This window comes from Anas acuta, chromosome 1 (genome assembly GCF_963932015.1).
Source record: "Anas acuta chromosome 1, bAnaAcu1.1, whole genome shotgun sequence".
Taxonomy (NCBI): domain Eukaryota; kingdom Metazoa; phylum Chordata; class Aves; order Anseriformes; family Anatidae; genus Anas; species Anas acuta.
This window is the reverse complement of record NC_088979.1, coordinates 198,482,380-198,502,433: the sequence shown is the minus strand read 5'-3', so window position 1 is coordinate 198,502,433 and position 20,054 is coordinate 198,482,380. Positions and strand designations below refer to the sequence as shown.

Below are 20,054 nucleotides of genomic sequence, written 5' to 3'. Positions count from 1 at the left end.
CCGCAACCCCAGCGCAAACCCCGCGCAAACCCCGCGCAAACCCCGCGCATCCCCCGCGCAACCCCCGCGCAGCTCCGGAGCACCCCGGCCTGCCGCCTGCGGTGTGGTTTTTAATTTTTTTTTTATTTTTTCTTTCCCCCTGCTTTCCCTTTTTTTTTTTTTTTTTCTCTTTGCTTTCCCTCCCCTCCCGTTTGACGTGCGCGGTTTTGGTGCAATGCGAATTATCTCCAGTCATTCAGTCAGGAGGGGCAGCGCCAGGCAGCAGAGCAGCGGCGGGGCTGCCTCCTCCTCCTCTTCTTCCTCCTCCTCTTCTTCTTCTTCCTCCTCCTCCTCCTCCTCCTCCCATTGCCATAACAACCGCGCACAGCCGCACCGCGCCCGTGAGGCTCGGAGCATCCAACGGGGCCCCCGCACGCCCTGCTTGGGGACAGCGGGGGGGTAGGGAGGGGGGGAAAAATTAGTGACCTCCCTCCAAAAAAAAAAAAAAGAAAAAGAAAAAAAAAGGGACTTTTCCTCCCGGGGTGGGGGGAGCGAAGTGTCCCTGAGGGTGCTGAAGGAGGTGGGGGGGGACACGGGGCAGCCCCGGGGGCGGCACGGGGAGGGGCGAGGGGGGGAGGAAAGGACGAGGGGAAGGGGGGGGGCAGAGAAAGTTGGGAGGAAATAGCCCAGGAAAAGTGGCACTCGTGGAGCCCGCCGGAGCGCGGAGGAAATAAAAGCGGCGGCGGGCAGGAAGTGTGAGGAGGAGGAGGAGGAGGAGGAGGAAGGGGAGAAGGAGGAGGAGAAGAAGGAGGAGGAGGAGGAGGAGGAAGAAGAGCAAGAGCCGGCAGAGGCAGCAGCAGCAGCCGCTGCTTTCTCAGAAGAGAAAGCAAAAGCCGCAGGCGGCTCGGTGCCGCCCGGCATCCGCGGGGCTGCGCGGGGTTGCGCGGAGCGGCCATGGCCCGGGAGAACGGGGACGGCGGCGGCTCCTGGAAGAAGCAGGCGGAGGACATCAAGAAGATCTTCGAGTTCAAGGAGACGCTGGGGACGTAGGTGGAGGGGAGCGGAGCGGGGCGGGAGGCGCCGTCCCCGGGCTGCGCGGGATTTGCGCGGGGGGGATTTGCGCGGGGGCAGCCGCCGGGGTCGCTCCGAGCATCCCGGCCGGCAGCGAGCCGGGATTTTGGGAATCCCGGGACCTAACGGCACCGGGGGGGTTGGTAGGAGGTGAGGGGTGAGGATGGCTGCGGGGCAGGCGGCTGGGGCTATCCCCTAAAAAGAAATTAAAAAAAAAAAAAAGAAAAAGAGAAAAGAAAGAAAAAAAAAGAAAAAGAAAAAGAAAGAAAGAAAGAAAAAAGATAAAAGAAAAAAGAAGAAAAAGGAAAAAAAAAGGAAAAAGAAAAAAGAGAAAGGAAAAAAAAAAGAAAAAGAAAAAGGAAAAAAAAAAGAAAAAAGAAAAAAGAAAGAAAGAAAGATCCCCCCCCCTACGGTTTAAAATGCTAATAGGATGGGGAGAAGGGGAAAGGCTTTTTCTTGACGGTGCCGCTGTAAATAAATGCGGTCTGACTTGCGTGCTGTCCCCTAAAGCCGATGGCTGCATCCATTCGTGGACAGACGAGCAGAAATAATCGGAGTGGATTGGATGTGTTTTAGCTACGACGCTTAACTGTTGTTGGGCTTTATTTCTGTTATTTATAGTGGCGGGGCATTAAGATTAGTAAAACGTTAGAGTTTTTTTTTTTTTTTCTTCTTTTTTTTTTTTTTCGGAAGGCTCAGAATAAACATGCGCAGATGGTGGAAGGGAGCAGGGTGCAGGCTGATGCTTTTTTGGCTGAGCGGGGAGTTTTATTTCTGTTGAGAGAAATTTTCGCTCGTCGTCGGATGTTGTAGAGGCAGAGAGCCGCGGTTGCTGGGGAAGGGCAGGGTGCGGGCTGCCGTGTGGGTGGGCGAGGACGTGAGCGCTGGGTTGGACAGGACAGGTGCTTTATCACCATGTCCCCTCCTGGTGTAAAGTCAACTTTGAGCACATCTCGAAGCAAAGCATCGCCGAGCCCAAGCAGTGCGTTTTTTCTCCGCGTGCCACTTCCAAAACACGGCTGAACAAGTTTTGGCCGTGATATTTCAGTTTCTTGCTGCTTCCAAGGGAGGGCTCTCTACAAACGGAGTATTTCTGCTTCTGCTTCTGCTCATTTCCTACACACCAAGCGCGAGTGAGAAGCGGGCTGGGTGCTTGGTGTGGAGGGGGGTCACGCTCCTGTGTGGGGATGAGCAAAAACCAGCGCCCAGCTGGTGGCATTCGTGTCTGTCCAGGGCTCTGAAGATGCAGGGTGAGGTGTCCCTGAGAGACGTGTCCCTGCCTATCACCTTCAGCACCTTCCTGAGCAAAAAGGGTGTAGGGGAGGCAAGTCCTAACGCCAGGAGACTCGTGGGAGCAGTAGGACGGTTTGCTGTGGTTCCCATCACACAGCCCCGTGTTATCTTCCAACCTTTGGTGTATGAAGCACCTGCGAGGGTTAACTTGCACCTTTAGAGAGCTCCAGAGAGAATTAATGCCGTGGACTTGGTGGGTATCCCACTGGAGCTGAGAGGAGCAGGTGTAGGTCCCAAGGTAGGTAGAGCTGGGTAGAGTTCATCGCTGTGCACATTGGGGTGGCTGTTGCGAATGAAATCCCCTCACCATGACCATTTAGTGCCTCGCACTCTTAAACATCATTGTAGCAAGGCCTTTGTGATGAGAGGGCAACCTGTGAGGCTTTAAAACTTGACCTAACAGTCAGCATAGAAACTTTCCGAAAATTAAAATAACTGCATCACAACCCTGTGCCTGTCTAAAGGAAGCAGAGCTGGTTTTTATTTTTTTCCCATACACAGGGACATTATTTCTGGGTGTAGGTGCATTTACCAGCCTACACCTCAGTCACCTCCTGGCTGTGTGCTCCCGAGTTGCCGAGGGCAGACCGGGCAGATAAGGAGATGTGGATGTGAGTTTTGGATCTGCTGTGAAACTTGTCAGAAATCGAGACTATTACTGTGCAAATCATTGCAGGATTTCTTCAGCTCCCACTGATTCCAACCAAGGTCTGTTCACTGGCCCCAGCAGCAGATACACGGGAGCTCAAACCCTAGGACACATTCAGAGTTATTGATAGGAAAAAAAAAAAAAAAGAGGAATTAAGCAAAAGTCTAAATACCTTTAGAGCATCTGGACCAAAAAGCTTTCTTCTAGCTTTATTTAGGAGCAGGGATAAAATCTGCTTTGATCCCTCCTGCAGTGTAATGCTGAACTGTGTTGGACATGCATCAGTCGATCTCATCAGTTAATAGATTTTTCTCTAGCACGGCTGGGGCTCGGAGTGAAAAACCTGGCGTCTCGGCTGAGGTGTGCTGGATTAGGGTCGTGGCTATGTTTTGCATTGCCCTGCCACCTTCCCTCTCAGCACCTTTAGCAGAAAAGCAGCTCTTTTTCCTGTAATCTCTGCAGCTCTCTTAACTCACTGTGATCAGCTACAGTAAAATAAGCCCCAAACCCCTTAAATCAGGGAAAAAAGTCAAAGAGAAACTTTAAAAACATGTTATGTCAAGTGCATGGGTTTGTGAATGTTTAATCTGTGTGTGTGCTCTATTAATGATTTGCTCTCTGAAAGGAATCTTTCATTTGAATAAAAGGTTTTTACCAGATCTCTAGCATGTGGAGAGATAAAATTGCTGGAATTATTAAAAAGATTGTAACTCAGTTAATCATGATACCTTTTGTGCTTCAAGAAACCTCTGATGAGTACCCGGTTCTCTTCCCGAACAGCGTTACAGCAGGAATTAATTATTTACATGCCCCTCTAAGTCATGTCCAGCCATATCGATAATGAAATAAGCATCCTGAATTGGACATCACCTCCAGAAGTAGGAAAACGGCCTTTTACACCCAAAGAAATGCTTCCTTCAGTGCCTGAGGTCCCTGTTGTTTGCTCTGCTCAGTGCTGGTAGCAGTAGGGTTTTCCTAAAGGATTTCTCAGCGATGCGTTTGGCTCAGGTGGTACCGAACCCTGGGGATGGCTGCAGCCTCCCACAGGCACAATTTTTGTTTTATTTTCCCTTGCAAAGAGAGTTTTGCTCATACATCTCAGCTTCCCTGGTGATTGTGGAAGTGGGAGAGGGATGGAGGAAAAGGATTTAAGGCAGACATTGGGGAAGGGCACTACAAGCAGAGGTGGAAGGAAAAAGGGGAAGGAGGCAGAAAAATGAAGGGGGAGGGGTGGGAAAGTTGAGAAACTGAAGACGTGAGACTCACTTTTTGTTCTGTATTTACACCGTCCCTAAGCATGTGCGATCATAGGTTTGTGATTGCCATCTCTTGGGTATCGGGGTGTCAACAAGCTGTTTTGGTCATATTACTCATGAAAATATAACAAAAGAAACGTGGGCAACACGCTGATAAAATGTGGTTCAATTCTGTGGTCTTTAGATACAATTCCTCTTAGCCTCCAAACTCAGGCTTTCTGTTTTGTGTTTGAGTTTTGTGGCCATGGGGGCTGTGGTCCTGATTCATCCATGCATAACTACAGCAGCACAGCAGTGATTCGTGCTCTGCATGAGCAGCTTCAGTGCAGGAAACTGGACCCGGTCACTCCTGAGAATTGAAACTGAGGTTACAGATCCTGAAAAAGTAGCTAGGAAGGAATACACAAAGCAAATCAAGGAAAAATAAAATCATAGTGGCGGGCCAGGTGCTCAGTGGTTGCAAATTTGAGTCTCTTCCAAGCTGAAACAGGTAGGCTTGAGGAAAGAAGAGGATCTGATTAGCTGTTTATCTTCTTAAATTTCCACAAATTCGCCTATTCGAGCTCTGCTCAATTCGCAAGCCTGCCTGGAGAGGGGGATTTCTGCCCCTGGGAGACGTGAAGTTTCACAATAGCAGGAATCTGATGAGAGGTCACCGAAATACCATTTTCTCACCACGTTTAACTGATATTATATCTAAAGCATTTTAAAATGAAGATTTTAATGGTTTGAGAAGTAATGTTACACAATGTTATCTTCAGCTGAACAGAGGAAAGCCTCTGATCATTCAGTCCATCTAATCGGATCAAGCTGGCATTTCTAAGATATCTGTCATTAGGCCTTATTGACATTCGAGTTATGATGAGGTTATCTTATTTAGGAAGGCTCAGGCTTAATAACTGCGGAAATATTTGTATTTTCTGTAAAACTGCCATAGTAGATTCCTTACAGCATAGTAATGATAACGTAGGGAGTTGCAAGGACGTAGCTACAACATAGTAGTAGCTGGGTGGGAAGACAAGTGCACTGCAATGGTGTCTCCAGTACTTTAAAAAATATAGTATAGAGAAAACTATAGGCAGTTCTGTTTTTCTTAGAGGATATTATTGTAATTTTTGTTTCCTCAATGTCCTGAGTCTCTTCCATAGTCTTACGATACCTGATGGGCTCCTGGTGCTCTGCTTGAGTCTTTTATACACCCGTAGGGTGCTTGTTCTCAATGTGAGATGCAATCACCCGCAGCCCTGACCTCACATCTGTTTTCCTTTGTTTTCCTTCTCACACACATTGTCACAAACTCGTGTGCTCTGTCTTTTGTGTTTTTGTCCTCTCATGTCCTTCTTCATGTCCACCCGAGTGTCATGCTGACACCCAGGCTTGTCCTGAGCAGCTCTGCCTCGTGCTCCCTTCTGCTTGTGGCTGCTCAGACCCTTACCGGGGACAAGGCTGATGGAGGTGATGTTGTCCCTAACTCAGACTGGGCATTAAGCCTCCTCTGCTACCGGGGAGTACAAGAAGATGCTTGTGGCAAGGATGGGTCCTGGCAGAGGTTCTTCAGGTGTTTGAGATGCTGTGAAGAGAGGAGGTGCTGGGAGGTACCATTAAGTTCAAGCTCTGGTTGTCTCTGTTCAAAGACCTTCCCTTCTCATCAAGCAGGTGCCCAAACCACCAGTTATTGTAATCAACCACTTGTTGTATTCAATACAACAAATTGTACTGGTTAGCTCATTAACTTCAGGCATTGTGCGAGCTACCCAGTTGTTTTTCTCTTCTGATTTTGGGGATTCTCAAGACTGAAAGAAGTATCTTTACTGATATTCTTGAAAATCTTGATATTTGGGCTTTTTCTGGCTGTGAAGACTGAAGAGTGTCTGATTTCCATGTTTGTGCTCACATTACGAGTAATTTCTGCCTCTCTCTTACGGCACCCCGGTGAGGCAGCAGTGGGTATGTCAGACTGTTTCATCCACTTCTCTGTTCAGTATTTGTCTGGTTTTTAATTAAATTAAGGAAGCATTTCACAGTGAAAAACATCTTAAAGCGAGAAAGTACAGGGTTCCAAAGAGCTGAGGTAAAGGCTTGTCTTTCCATTAGGAAGGCTGATCAACCTCTGGGACAAATTATGAAGGCGAATGGTTCTTGTCCGCTCCAGGAGGAGTTGATGGTGGAAGTCCTTTTGCCATCTGAAAGCTCTCAGGCTTTGTGCAAGAATCACCAGACAAGAGCCTCTTGCCCATGGGTACAGGGGAGGACATTTCATGGTCTTTTTGACCTTAAAATCTGTGACTCTGGGAAACTTACCATCAAAACCATGGGGTTAGGGATAATCAGAGGTGTGTGGTACCCCCAGCACCATCTCCAGCATCTCTGAGAGGAGAAGAAAAAGCTGAGATCCAGATCCAGATATTAATGTTTAACTGAATGCTGTGAAACAACAAAGATATTTTGGTTTGTAGAGAACATAGAGAAACCAGAAAAATACTGAGATGACTCCTTTAGGGTGACATATTTGTTTTAAACTAAGGAATCCTCACTGCTATCATGTGATGTAGTTTTACTATCCAGTGTTCCTGCAGGCTTAAAAATTACTTGTCCCGGTATTTGCAGTGTGAATTGTAGTATCTTATGATGTAGATTGTTGGTCTCCCTTAAAGCCTTACAGAAAATAGCAGGTTTGAGTGTTCAGCTGGAATTGAAATGGAAACAAAAAAAGGAAAGCAAGATGGCCAACTGATTTATAGGCTGAGCGAGAGGACTGGGAAAAAGTCTGCAGCCGCTGGTGATTTTCACAGCTCCCCAAGTGTGCTTCACGGGTGCATTTTGGACACTGCTTATTTGGAGCAACAGGGTAGCATAAAGGTCAATTTTCTTTCGTTGACTAAAAATAAGATTCCAAAATCCTCAATAGCCAGAGGCTTTCAGGAAAATACATCATTTTGAGGGCACCCAGTTTGCTGCATTGCTGTTTGGGCTGGGATGTAGTGTTTGAGAGGGACTGGAGACCTGGTGGAGTGTGTGGAGCTGAACCCAGCTCTTTGGAGTCCCCTAGTAATCCTTGAACCAAAAGTCTATTCTTCCCATCACAGTCACAACACGGTGGGTGTGAGAGCCTTCTTCTCCGCAGCTCCTGCCATCTGGAGAAGCCTGTCTGCTTCCTTCACCCTCCATCTGCTTTCACATGGGAGCTGAAATATCTCCTTACCCATTTTTTCCTTCCTTTCTCCATCATTTTCTCTCTTCCTCTGTGACTGACCTCAATTATTTCTGCTGCCCCTTGCACATGATTCTGTGTGCTATGTGCAGAATATCGGCTGGAGTTATTTAATCCTTTCATGCATCCAAAGATGCAATTTATATTGAATAAAGTTGTATTGTTTTGGCTTGCCTGACAATAACAAGCATTTATAATAGGATTCTGAATTTATTGCCAGTAATGGTATTCACTTAACTGGTGAGTCACAGTTTATGTTCATGATTACTTAATAGGACCTAATTTTCTAGTCATTTTAGATAGCATGAAAACAAGTTGGAACTAAAAAGGTGCTGTTAGTAAACAGGTAATGAGTGAAAGGAGGGAGAAAAAGTTCCTTGGGGCATCAGTCTGTCATTTTTCGTCGGAATTCAAGCCACCTTGTATTGCAGTGGTTTTCTGTAAATAATAATTAACAACAATAACAATAATTTGCAAACTTGTGTGTGTGTGATTGGGCTGTTCTGGAATGACAAATAGCTCAGCAATCAGAATATTTCTCTTTATAGAAATCATACTGTTCCTTAAACCTTTCTGTCAAATCTTAGCACTGATATGCTTTTGTGTTCTCTGACTTGGCGGTTCCTGTAATTTTCCTCTGAATGTTGTGTCAATCACTTTTAAAAAGAAAACCACAAATAACAGATTGTTAATAAACTTTTCAAGGCCCTTCACTGCTGTTTTTATGTTGAAAGCTGTGTATTGAGCCTTGTGCCAGAATTACTCACCAAACAGATTGTATGAGGTTAAATTAAAATAATACTTTTAGCAGATTTTTTTTTTTTGGCTGAATTAAAATGCCTTTTTTTTTTTTTTTCCTAATTAATTAATTAATTAAGTAATTAATTTAACATTGGCTGTGCTAAGAGAAAGCTACTGGGAAGCTCTTTCAGATTTGCTCTGTGTGCAGAACGGTTGAGCACAGGGCTGGAGATCCTCTGTAACAATAGATCACTGATTTTGCTCGATCATTTCCAGGGCAATTTCATATGCTAGATTTAAAAACATCAACAGCTTTGGACAAGAGGACTACATAACCACAAAGATGGTTCCTAAAATACCTTTTTCAAGGGTCGAAAGGGGAAGAGGCGAGTGAGAGAAAACATGCTGGCTCAGCTGTATTGTGGATTTATTTTGATTTTCATTTGGATGTTCATACGTTACAAAACTGAGCTAAATTAAACAGTTGCAGTCCTGTTCTGGTTTCCAGGAAGGACCAAAGGAAGGTTCTTTCAACAATACAAACAAAGGTGAGCATTTACTGTTGGTAGCAACAGAGCAAGACACGTCTCCCCCAGACCCTTTGCATGTGCACACCTTCTGCTAGCCATGCATTCTGCTCCTAACGCTCTCCCTGATTTAGGCTGACTATTTGAAGGTGGGTTTTTCAAGCCTAAGTGAGAGAAATTTGGGACTTACATCAGATACTCACATTTCAGAGTACAAGACCTAGAAGCTTCACCCATAGATGATGAGAGTTGAGCAAGTTCAGAAATGGAAAGTCTGATGTCTGAGAGCCTTTAACCTCTGTGTCTCTTTCAGTGAGGGCTGATGTGTCAGTTCAGACTACACCTGTAAGAATTACATCCCCCTGATCACCAGCAGTGTGTGAAGCAGGGGTGTGAAGGTTCGCAGGTCTTTCCAGGAGCTTCATACCAAGGGTTGGATATTAGGAAAAAACTTCTTTACTGAAAGGGTTGTTAGGCATTGGAATGGGCTGCCCAGGGAAGTGGTTGAGTCACCATCCTTGGAGGTCTTTAAAAGACATTTAGATGTAGAGCTTAGTAATATGTTTTAGTGGAGGACTTATTGGCGTTAGGTCAGAGGTTGGACTAGGTGACCTTGGAGGTCTCTTCCAACCTAGATGATTCTGTGATTCTGTGATTCTGTTTCTCAGGTATGACCATCCTTAAGACGATGATCCAGTATCATCCAGTGCTGCAGAGTGGTTCTGTGATGTTGCTGTGTTTTAGCTGAGCAGTGTGCTTAAAACCTCCCTGCAGACCTGAAGGCATGGACATCTGAGGAACGTGGCTGCCCACCTACCACCAGATACATCAGGGTCTCAGAAATGCCTGGGTTTTTGTGGGTGGTGCAACATAAACCCATGTAGCCATGCATGCTTGGTTTGAAAGATTTGCAAGATGTGAAAAGCCAGTGTGTCTTTTAGATTTGGACGCTAGAAAGTAAAATATGAAGGCTGTAAAATAATTTTTGTAATTTATTTTTTTAAAATTTATTTCTGTGACTTTTGTTGGCCTGTACGGAGACCAGACTCAGTTGTGCTAGGAATTCTACAAGCAGCAAAGTGAAAGACAGCTCCTGCCCAGAAAAACTTGAAATTTAAATAAATAAGACAAAAAAGCTAACACGTCTTTGTTGAAGACGAGGCAGCGTGTCGGTTGTAAAACGCAGAGCTGAGCCTGAATCTTAACTCCAGCCTTATGCAACGGGTTGTCTTGCTTCTTTCAGCTTCTGTCAGCAGTGGCTTTTTCAGAATGTATTTATTTCTTTGTGAGTCACCCAGGGGCATCACAAATAATTAGTTTTTACTAGTTAAGGTTTGTAGAAGGCTTTGAAGATGCAGAGTGCTGTGCCTGTGCTGTTGGTAACAGCACGGGCGTGTTATTGCCGTGTTGTGTCACAGATGCTCACAGGAACTGAGGTTTTCCTAGGGCTATAAAGCATTGGAGAAGACCAGGCTGCTCTTGGGGCAACGTGGGATTGCTTCAGTGTCCATGGTGGTCTCTGGCGGTGGCATTTCCCAAGGGTTGCTTTGCATCATTGATCTTTTTCCAGCATTTTTTTTTGCCACTTCTATGCAGCATAATGCAATGCAGAGTCAAGCACCAAAACCAGAGTCACTATCTACGTTCCTATCACTCCCTCCATGCTGGGCAAGGGCTCAAAAGAAGGAAACTCTTTGATGAAAAGCTGCTGAAAAAGCTAAACAAAATAGTAATCCCCCCAAATGACGTAGAGGGAGGCTGGGTGGGGAGAGAAGAGTCTTTGGAGAACGTGTAGCCACATGGGAATCTCCTTGGGGAAGGCAGAGCTCGTAATCAATTTCATCCGTGGTTGAGAGAGCCTGTCGGAGCATCCCTAAATGATCCTTCACTGTTTCTTGGAGCTGACTTGGAGATTTCCTTCCTCTGATCACTCTCATCTTCTGCTGCCTCCCAGCTTAAGCAAATTACTACACTATACCTATCCATGAAACCTGCTGTGTTTTGGAAATTTCAGGCACAGCGGAGTGCTTAGTGTGTGCTGTCAGTGGCAGAAGACACTGGGAACGTGTTAAACTTGTTTCGTGCTCCTTCCTTATTTTTTTACAGAGTACTTGAACAAATTCAAAGGCTTCATCTTTTACTTGAGGACATTTTGAAGGTGGGGCCTGAGATATCTAAAAGGCTATCTAAAGCTCTGGGATCATTGTGAGCCTCACACCTCTGCCTTAATGGGATTTCCTGCCGTAGGGGTGTAGTTAATTTGTTCAGGAGACAAGAATATTTTTGAGGGGAAAATCTGACACCATTGAGCTTCTCCTTGGGCTGATGATTGCCACAAAAACACCACCCCCTCTGAGTACAAAGCCACAGTGTTTTGATACACCTTCTCTAGCATAATTACATAGCAACCTGAATATTGCAAAGCAAACAAGCTCTCCTTCCCAACACAAAATCCTTCCAAGCTTTAACACCCAACAAAACAAGCGCACAAACCCATCTACTAGAGGGCTGCTACATATTCACGTCCTTCTGCAGGGAGAGAACAGGGAAGCAAATTACATGTGACACCTTAGCTGAGTTGCTTGATGCACCATGGGAAGATGCTTAAATAAAAACACATATGGGGCAAAAAAATGGTCCAGCTCCTGTTGGCCATATTACCCGGGTACAGGGGCATAAGAGGAATAAATTAAAACAAGGGAAATGTATTGTGTCCAAGACTTGATTTATAGGTCAAGATTATGTTTTATAGATTTATGTTTTTTAGGAAGCTGGATGGTGTATATTTAGAAGGGAGGGGATATACCAAGAAATGAGATAAAAAACCAAACAAACAGGGTTTTCAAAAACATGCAGACACAGGATGTAGAGGTACTGTGGGCTGAAGGCAGGCTTCTGCTCTTGGGTATGTTCAGGTGTTTCTGAAGTGATTTAACTGCTTAATTTTCCTGGCAGAAGCCATGTAAGTGTAATTTATGTTATAGACATAAATCCTATGCTCTTAAGAGACAGACCCTGAAAAAAATCTCTCAGAGCTTTATGGGCAAGTCCATTGAATACGGTTTCTATTGTGATGAATCTTGTATTTTTAATGGAAAGAAAATCAATTGATTCTAGAATTCCTGAGTGACAGCTGAGATGGTTTGTACCCAGAGAGCAACCTGGTGCCCTTCTGGCACTACTGAAGGAGAATATAAAGAAAACGAAAGCTGAGCGCATGCTCATTCTGCAGGTGAGTGGAGCTACACCAGGGCGAACATCAAAAGGGAGAGGTTTGGGGCAAAGAATAAGAATGAGAGTTCAGCTACGGATCAAAGCCAAGAAAGAGATGTCTAAAATGAGGTGGGGTTTAGCTTAATTGACTCCCACAGACAGCTAGCCTCCCATGCTTGTTCATGAGACACCCGACTGCAAAAATTTGTAGCTGCAGGTTCTTTGGGCAGAATTGCTCAAAAATAGCACCAGGCAACTTTGTCATTTTCAGTCAAGGGCCACTGGAATTGCCAGCAGCCTCAGTGCCTGTGTTTGCTCTGCTGTGATGCTGCAACATCTTTACATAGCATTGCCACATAGCTACAAAGTAGGTGTTGGAGTCTTTTATATATATGTGTAGCTATATATACTAGTATATATATACATTAAAACACTATTTATGTGGTGATATATAGTGCTATATAGTGCTATATACTGATATATAGTGCTAATTTCTTACTGCACAGCATGCTGTTTGGCTTCATTAATAAATTCACAGAGAACGACCTGTGCCATTTTGTGAAAGCCGTTTAAGAACACCATGGAGCACAGTTAATATATTCTGCAGTCTGAATTTCACTTCTTATTGGGGTTACACTTAGGTGAAGGCAGGAGATTCATGACTGCTTGTATCACCTAAGCTTCATTATTCCTGGTAGCGTCTTACTCAAAATTTAGTATGAAAATGTTTGCAGAGACGAGGTGATTTTTGCCCTTGGATGCAAGCTGACTTTAGCTGGTTTCTAAGTGCCTTTGCCTATGGCATGGCTTCTTGACAGATGCTTTTGTGATGCCTTATTTTGTTCTTCCATCTACTGAGATGAGACTTAAGTTTCACCAATGGCTCCATGTTTCTGCTATTGTTCATTAGAGGGTTGCTTTAAGTGATGAAAGGGGAAAAACAGCTTTTTCCCATGCTGTTCTCTTCGTCGGGACTTGGTAGTGCTGCCACAGCTGCTCAAATACGCAGTATTTGACCTTGCTCAGTTTGTGACCAGAGATGATGAAAAGCTCTCTGAGGTGGGAGGTCTCCGCTTTTTGATGCCCAAGGTCTCCGTGGCCCTCTGACTCTGTTTCTGAGACCCTTCTGATAGGTCTCTCTTAAATATTGGAAGAAAAATGCTCGCTTTGCCCCACATTTAAACAGGAACTGTGTGGTGCTCCCTTGTTCATTTAGCTAATGGGACCGAACACAGCCAGGACAGAAGTGTGCAAGGTCCTTCCCTGGTGCCACGGCCGCATCCTGCAGGTGTGCAGAGCCGGGAAGCAGAGCTGGAAGCCAGCACAGCTCCTTCCCGTGGGTCAGCCGAGGGCTTGGTTTGTTTGGGTAGCACACCCTTCACGCGGGGAAGTGAAAGCGGCGCGCAGCAGATGGAGTCTGTTTGAGCTCGCCGGGTGCAAACTTGACCTCAAGCGTGTGGAAGGTGAATGAACAAACACGGTGCTTGGTGCTAGCAGGTCTGGGAGGTGGGCCACTTCTGTGGGTGGGGTGGTTGGTGCATCTTCACCGACCGCATTAACTCCTGCTTACACCACTGCTCACCGGCTGATGGCAGCTGCCTGTTGCCCTCTCCTGCAGCATGGGCAGGGCTTGCAAGCTTGTGTCGATTAGAAACCTGCTGTTCTAATGTCATTAGGGAGGCAGGTGCATTCATTTCTGTAACCAGTTCCCTTTTCTGCTATTATTTAAGCAATACCACTAGGGACTTAACAGTGTCTTGGGTATTCTGGTACTTCAGCTAAAGGTGATAAATGGAAGAGAGGGAGGCTGATAGTAAATATATTATTTAAAAACACAGTTTTGCTTTTGAAAGGTGTCTGTAAAATGTCTTCCTAGAGGTTTCTGTGTGTGTTGGCTTAGTGCTCCGAATAGATCTTCCTGAAGTCAGAGGGTAGCACACAAAAGCACACCAGGTCTGTTTTCCTTCTGATTTCCTCTTAAATCATTTGTAGCAGTGCAAAGTGACTGTAAAATTCTGCCTTTGATGTGCACAGCTTGGAGGTTTTCCTCTGGGAGTCCAGAAAAGCCTATATTACTCAGCATCAAGCTGGAACAGCAGCATTTTATGCTCCTTACGTTCGGGTTTCAAATGGCAATATAAAATTACAAGGCTGTGGAGAAACAGGTTGCGATTCCAGGCTGGAATAGGAAGGGGCTGTGCCTGTCCCGCGGGGTGGTTTGCATCTTCTGCCAGCCCAGTTGTTTGCAGGGATGTGCCATGAATGTATTCAGAGAAGTGATAGAGGTTAAAAATAACCTTCCAAAAAGGAGGTGGGGGCAAGGGGACAAATACAAAGTTTTCCTTCTTTCCATTCCATAGAAGCTATAAATCAGCAAAGAGGTGACATGTGTTGTTTTTTTTTTTTTTTCTTTGTCTCGCATCGTTAAAAAATCATCAGCCACTGCACTGAAATGGTTTGCAAGAGCCACTTCGCCGGGGACAATATCTGAGTGAGAACAATAAAAAATTGGTGGATGCCAGGTCGCATTCGTGTGTCAGCAGTTGCTGAATTCAACTTAAGAGCTGTAAATGGAACCAATCATCATTTCTTAATGAGATATATGAGAACAAAGAATCACAATGCTTGAATAATCTGTCACATCTCCGTCAATGCTGCTTAAGCAATTATGCAGTTTGTTCAATGGTTTGACAAGGTAACATGACAAAATCAATTTACAAAGCGGATTAAATATAAATATGCAACACTTTTTTTCCAGGAATGTCATTCTCAAAGCCTTAAGTTTTTTTATCTTAACGATCCCTACCCAGTCATCTGCTTTCAGGACTGTTTGGATAAAGTCCTGCATGGCCCACAGTGACATTCACCAGATCATTTTTCACTTATCCATCTCCAGCCTAATGATACTGTCGTCTGGGCCATGGTAAAAATGAATGATGCATTGCTTCAATATAGCATCTAAGTATGCTTTTCACTCAGTGCTAAGCCTGTATTTTTCCAGGGTCCTTAAGGAAGCCTGGTCCTCAGCCCTTTTTACCACTTAATGTAAATCTTTCTGAATATTTTAAGTGTTTGGCAGCAAATGAAGGAGAAACTTGGTACGAGTTCCCTAGGAATTAAATAACAAGCAGTGTACATTGAGGTGATACAATCATCTATTTTAATACCAGACCTTTCATCACATTGCAGCAGACAGGGACTGGGACAGCCCCATCCCTGTTCACAGAGATGCGTATCTGCAGAAAACCACAAATAAGAAGAGGTTACAGGGACCATGACAATAAATGCCACCCTCGAGGATGAGGTGGCTGCTGGAGAGTGCTGGCTGTGTTTAGGTGCTGTAACAGGGCAGTGCTGGGGAAGCCAGGCTGGGAGAGCATTAAAAAATGAAGAATTGTGGTTTGTAGGACTGTCAGCAGGAATTGAAAAGAATTAGGTGAAATTGAAAAGAATAAGAAGGAGGGAGAAGCACTGTGAAATCTGAACTTGTTCTGCCCAGCACCAGGACAAGACGCAGTGGGCACAAACTGGAACACAAGAGGATCCCTCTGAACACCTGGAAACATTTCTGCACTGTGTGGGTGATGGAACAGTGGCACAGGCTGCCCAGAGAGGCTGTGGGGTCTCCTCCTTGCAGATTTCCAAAAGCCATGCTGGGCACCCTGCTCTGGGTGGCCCTGCTGGAGCGGGGGTGGGACCAGACAGACCCAGAGGTCCCTTCCCACCTCAGCCACCCTGTGACTTTGTGTTTTGCTGCTAAATGGTGTGCAACAGCAGCTGGCTTCTTTCAGCTCATGTGAGTCTCCAGTCTGTACGTATTTTCTGGTTTTACATTTTTCTTCCATAATCGAGTCTCCATCCTTCAAATGCACTAGTGTAGCGTGGTGTAATGAAGCTGGCACAGAAAACTTAATTTTTTTCCTCATGTAAAATGTATGCACCTCTCATCCTCTCCATGGGAAACTCAAGGATAAACGATTTCTGTTCTCCATACAAATAACTCTGGGATTCCCTCAGTCCATGTTCCCCATACGAATAGCTCTGGGATTCCCTCAGTCCCTTTGTCTTTTACATAGTTTACAAGATGCCACTGATGTACCTGGCTGCATAGCTCATTATGCCTCTAACTTTGATTGCCACTGGGATACTTTTAGGGAAATGTAAGCATTTTTCTTTTTTATTTCAGGCAAGGTGACAGCATTCCCAGCAGCCTTTTAAATATACCAGAGGATTGTGTTATGGAGGAGAAGAGTATTTTTTAAGTTATCATTACCATACGACTCCTGTTGCTACAATTTCTGAGCAAATCTCAGTTCTTACAAAATCTGTGATACTGAAAACTCGTATGCTTGTATTTTTGCTACATTTATGCATGACATATGGACTTCCAGTATCTGGTTACTCAGTTTCTGCTCAACATCTTGTATTTTCTGATGACTATTGAAGTATCTGAATATGCATGGTATTTCCTTATGTACTATTAGTGTTGCTGCAGCTCCTCGGTCTTTTGTGGCGTGTTGGCTAACCATCAGATACTCATGGCTTCATCAACAAACAGATGTACAGGTCTACTCTTTGTTTTTGTAGCTGCACTTTTGACATATTGTAAACGTCCTTAATTGATTTTGTTCAGGATAATACCATCTGCTGGCATCTGTTTCTACTATGGCTCTTGCTAAATACTTGTGTGTATCATGGTCTGTAAGGACAAATTACAGAGTTTCAGCACAGTATTATGTCTTTTTTTAAAAAAAAAAAAAAATGTTCCCCCCGAAATAAATGAAAGCAGAGTCTGGACATTGGAAGACCTTATAGAATCATAGAATCATTAAGTTGGAAAAGCCCTCCAAGATCATCTGGTCCAGCCATCCCCCTACCACCAATGTCACACACTAAGCCCTGTCCTTAAGCACCACGTCCAACCTTTCCTTCAACCTCCCCATGGATGGTGACTACATCACCTCCCCGGACAACCCAAAATGTGTTTCAGGAAAGAACTGGGCCCTGTGACCACGTTGGTCTCTCTTAACATCTCTTAATTAATTTTTGGCATACCTGCAAATGTATCAGAGATCCCAGACAGGGAGAAAATCAGCCTTTGAGTTTATATTTGGCTGCTTTTCATCACAGAGTGGTGTGGAATAAACTTTTAGATCTGCCTGAAGCCTTGACACGAAACTCTGTCTAATAAACAGTCAAGCTAAGTTATCTTTAAACATCACTTACTGTATCTGTAAGGTTGATGGACTTCTTGCCAGCTTTTAACATAGCTGAGCGTGTTCTGCTATGAAGCTTTTGGCGGCAAAAGCAATGCTGGACGGGCACTGGATGAGATGTCTGCTGAGGATGCAACTAGGAAAATGCGTGCTGTCTCCTGAGATTCCAGACCAAAGTCCTCCTTCTTGTACAGCCAGCTGTCGTGCTGTGTTTAGCTCTCCATCCTCAGATCAGTCCTTTTTATTAGGTGGCATCAGCACTTATGGTAGATTTTATTACAGCTGCCATGTCAGTGTCTGAACTCTGAAATGCAATAGAAATTTCATTTCTTGGCATGTTCTGTCTCTGGTCATGACAAGTGCAGGCAAGCGTCAAAAAAGTATCCGGGCTGGGATTTATCTGTAGTGGCCTAACTGTGCTCCCAATAAAAATAATGAGAGCTGGCTTTTGATGTCAATGAGACAGCGTTAAACCAATTTTGATGCCCTTGAGAAGCCCTTCTCTCTCTCTGCACCACTTGCATGTGGCAGTGACAGACGGAGGGGAAGTGGGGTCATGCAGGGCAATGAGAGCCCTTCAAACATCATCGAAGACAGGGAGTTAGATGTGCTTGGTGTTTCTTTGGAATTGGCTCACCAGGCTGAAATACCTGGTGTCCCAGCAGGGTTGGATTATTTGAGCTGCTTTGTGATGCTTCGTATGGGAAGGATTCAATAGAAAACTTAAATATGGAGAGTTTTCCCTGCCATGCACGGGCTCACATGAGGGTAATTGCAAAGGCACAGGTTTTCCCTTTACTTTGCCAACCAGTTTCTTGGGCCCATCACCGTTGCTGGCTCACCATGTTGGTACCACTGTATTGGTACCCACAGCTGGTCAAAACCTCAGGAGTTTGGCTTTGTAAAGTCATGAGCTGTGGAGGTGATGTGGACTAGTGGTAGAGGCATCGGTGGCATTGGGTGGAAGAGCACTAGATAATGATTCAGGACACTTGGATTTCATTTCTGACTGTGCCACTGGACTTTTTTATGACCTTGGAAAAGTTGCAGCATCTCTCTGGCCTGGTTTTCCTGTCTGTCAGTCACCAACCTACCTTGGAACTCAATTTGAGATGTAACTGATTAAAGCTTGCTATGCAAAATGTTCAACATGTACTGTGCAAGGTGTTGTTTTTGTTATGGCAATGTGGCAGCAATCTCCACCATTGTCTTATGTTATATTTGAGTGTGTTGGGAACTTGGCTGTGATGCTGGTGTTTTTCAGTTGATGTTTTTTTGTGGGACATGCTTCTGCAAGAACCTGCTCCCTTTCCTGACAACACCACTGACTCCAAAAGGAGGTGGACAGCCCCATCAGTTTCGAAAACACTAGAAATGGGACAAGAGAGAGAAACCAACTGAAACACATTTCATCTTCTGAGACTGTTGTAATTTTTCAGTGTGTTGGAATTCTGGCAGGGCACAAAGACGTTCCAGAAATGTCTCTTAGCTCCCAAATCCCTCCTGCTGATGGGTTTTGCAGCAGAGGTTTGCTGGCAGATGGACATCAGGGAGATGATTGGAAGCAGCTGTAGAGCTGTGAGGCAATTTTCCCCTCCTGTGCAAGCCAGGTTATAAGTGGGAGAAAAAGAAAATGAGAGTGGTTTTCTCATCATGCTGCCGACAGAGTGGGATTTGCAAAGCAGTGGATGCAGATTTGTATTGCCCTGAAGAGCTCTTCAGTGATAAGACAACATGGTCTTGTCTTGAAAATAAGCTGGTATCATTACTGATTTGTTAGTTATCAGTTAATTATGTTTTTCAGCGTCTAACCGTTTTTGTCCCTCTTGAAAAATCACTTCGATTGCTGAAGTCAATGTGGTGAGTATCCATGGTGACCCTGAAGTTACAAGCTTTCTGAAGCACCTTCAAAGAACAATTAAAGCAATTGGAGTAATATCTTCATTTCCATGTCTTTGTGGGGAACACAGTGGTACCTGTGAGATGCAGCAGGAATGTAATTGTGTTTCCAGTCACTGCAGCACTACTGTTTTTTAAAAAGCAACTTTTTTTTGTAGGCAGAATGCATTCTGTTTTTTTCTCTGATTCTGGAAAAAGGTAAAATTAGTGCATAAACTGGAAAGCGGGATTTCATTTGATCTGCGTGATTTGGAACTGCTGGTGAAGTTTGCTGCTATAGGGCATTTGGCGTTCATCAGAAAAATTTCCAAGTCTAAATAGTTTTATCATGCAGAGTTATATACTTGGAAGGTAAACTGCTGTGTCTTTTTCCACTTTGAAGACCAGTGCCAGCTGATGGATGTCCTGTTGAATTCCTCATAAGGTTGCAGGGGAGGTAAATAGGTGAAGGTTTCACCCTTCAACCTATGGCTGCTATAAGCAAGGAGCTCTGGTGGAAAAGGATGCTCAGCTGGGCCATGAGTAGGAGAATAGCATTGCTGAAGGAGCCATGTGGGTGTTCTCAAATCATGTGTCAAACAAGGACTGCATTAGCAAACCACTGATGCCTTCCTGGATTAAGGTCCCAATATTTGCATCTTGACATTCAGATTTTATTTGTATTGCTTTTTATTCTTATGAAATACTTCCACTGCTCCACAGGCAAAGCGTAGTGTCCTTTCAGACCTGCATAGAGATGTTCTTGAAGTGAATTTTCCTTCGTGATGTAAGGTTACAGTTCACTAAAACATTTATTAAGACTTCACCTTGTTTAGTGCATGATTAATTTGCTTATGAATACTGCCAGGTACACTTATCCCCAAGCACCTGCTGAATCCTATTAGAGACGTGAAGTCAAAGGGATTTCAGCAGGAGCCAAAATATTAAGCAAGTAATTGCTTTTCTGATAGGTGTGGATGACTGAAAGGTGACCGAGAGCCTCCTGAGAGGTTGTTCCGT

The 20,054-nt window shown here is 44.6% G+C and overlaps 1 protein-coding gene across 5 annotated transcripts in view; it reads left to right on the top strand.

Moving 5' to 3' along the window:
- The first annotated feature begins 658 nt into the window (after positions 1-658).
- Positions 659-20,054, top strand: part of CAMK1D (calcium/calmodulin dependent protein kinase ID) — a 218,574-nt gene continuing 199,178 nt past the window's right edge. For 2 of the 5 annotated variants that reach the window (XM_068670029.1, XM_068670028.1), the window contains exon 1: positions 660-1,025. In XM_068670029.1, coding sequence (XP_068526130.1) covers positions 934-1,025 — 92 coding nt within the window. In that variant the 5' untranslated portion in view covers positions 660-933. Of the gene's footprint in view, positions 1,026-18,996; positions 19,017-20,054 lie in introns of those variants that run through there. The other 3 variants (XM_068670026.1, XM_068670025.1, XM_068670027.1) reach the window with 3 other exon arrangements.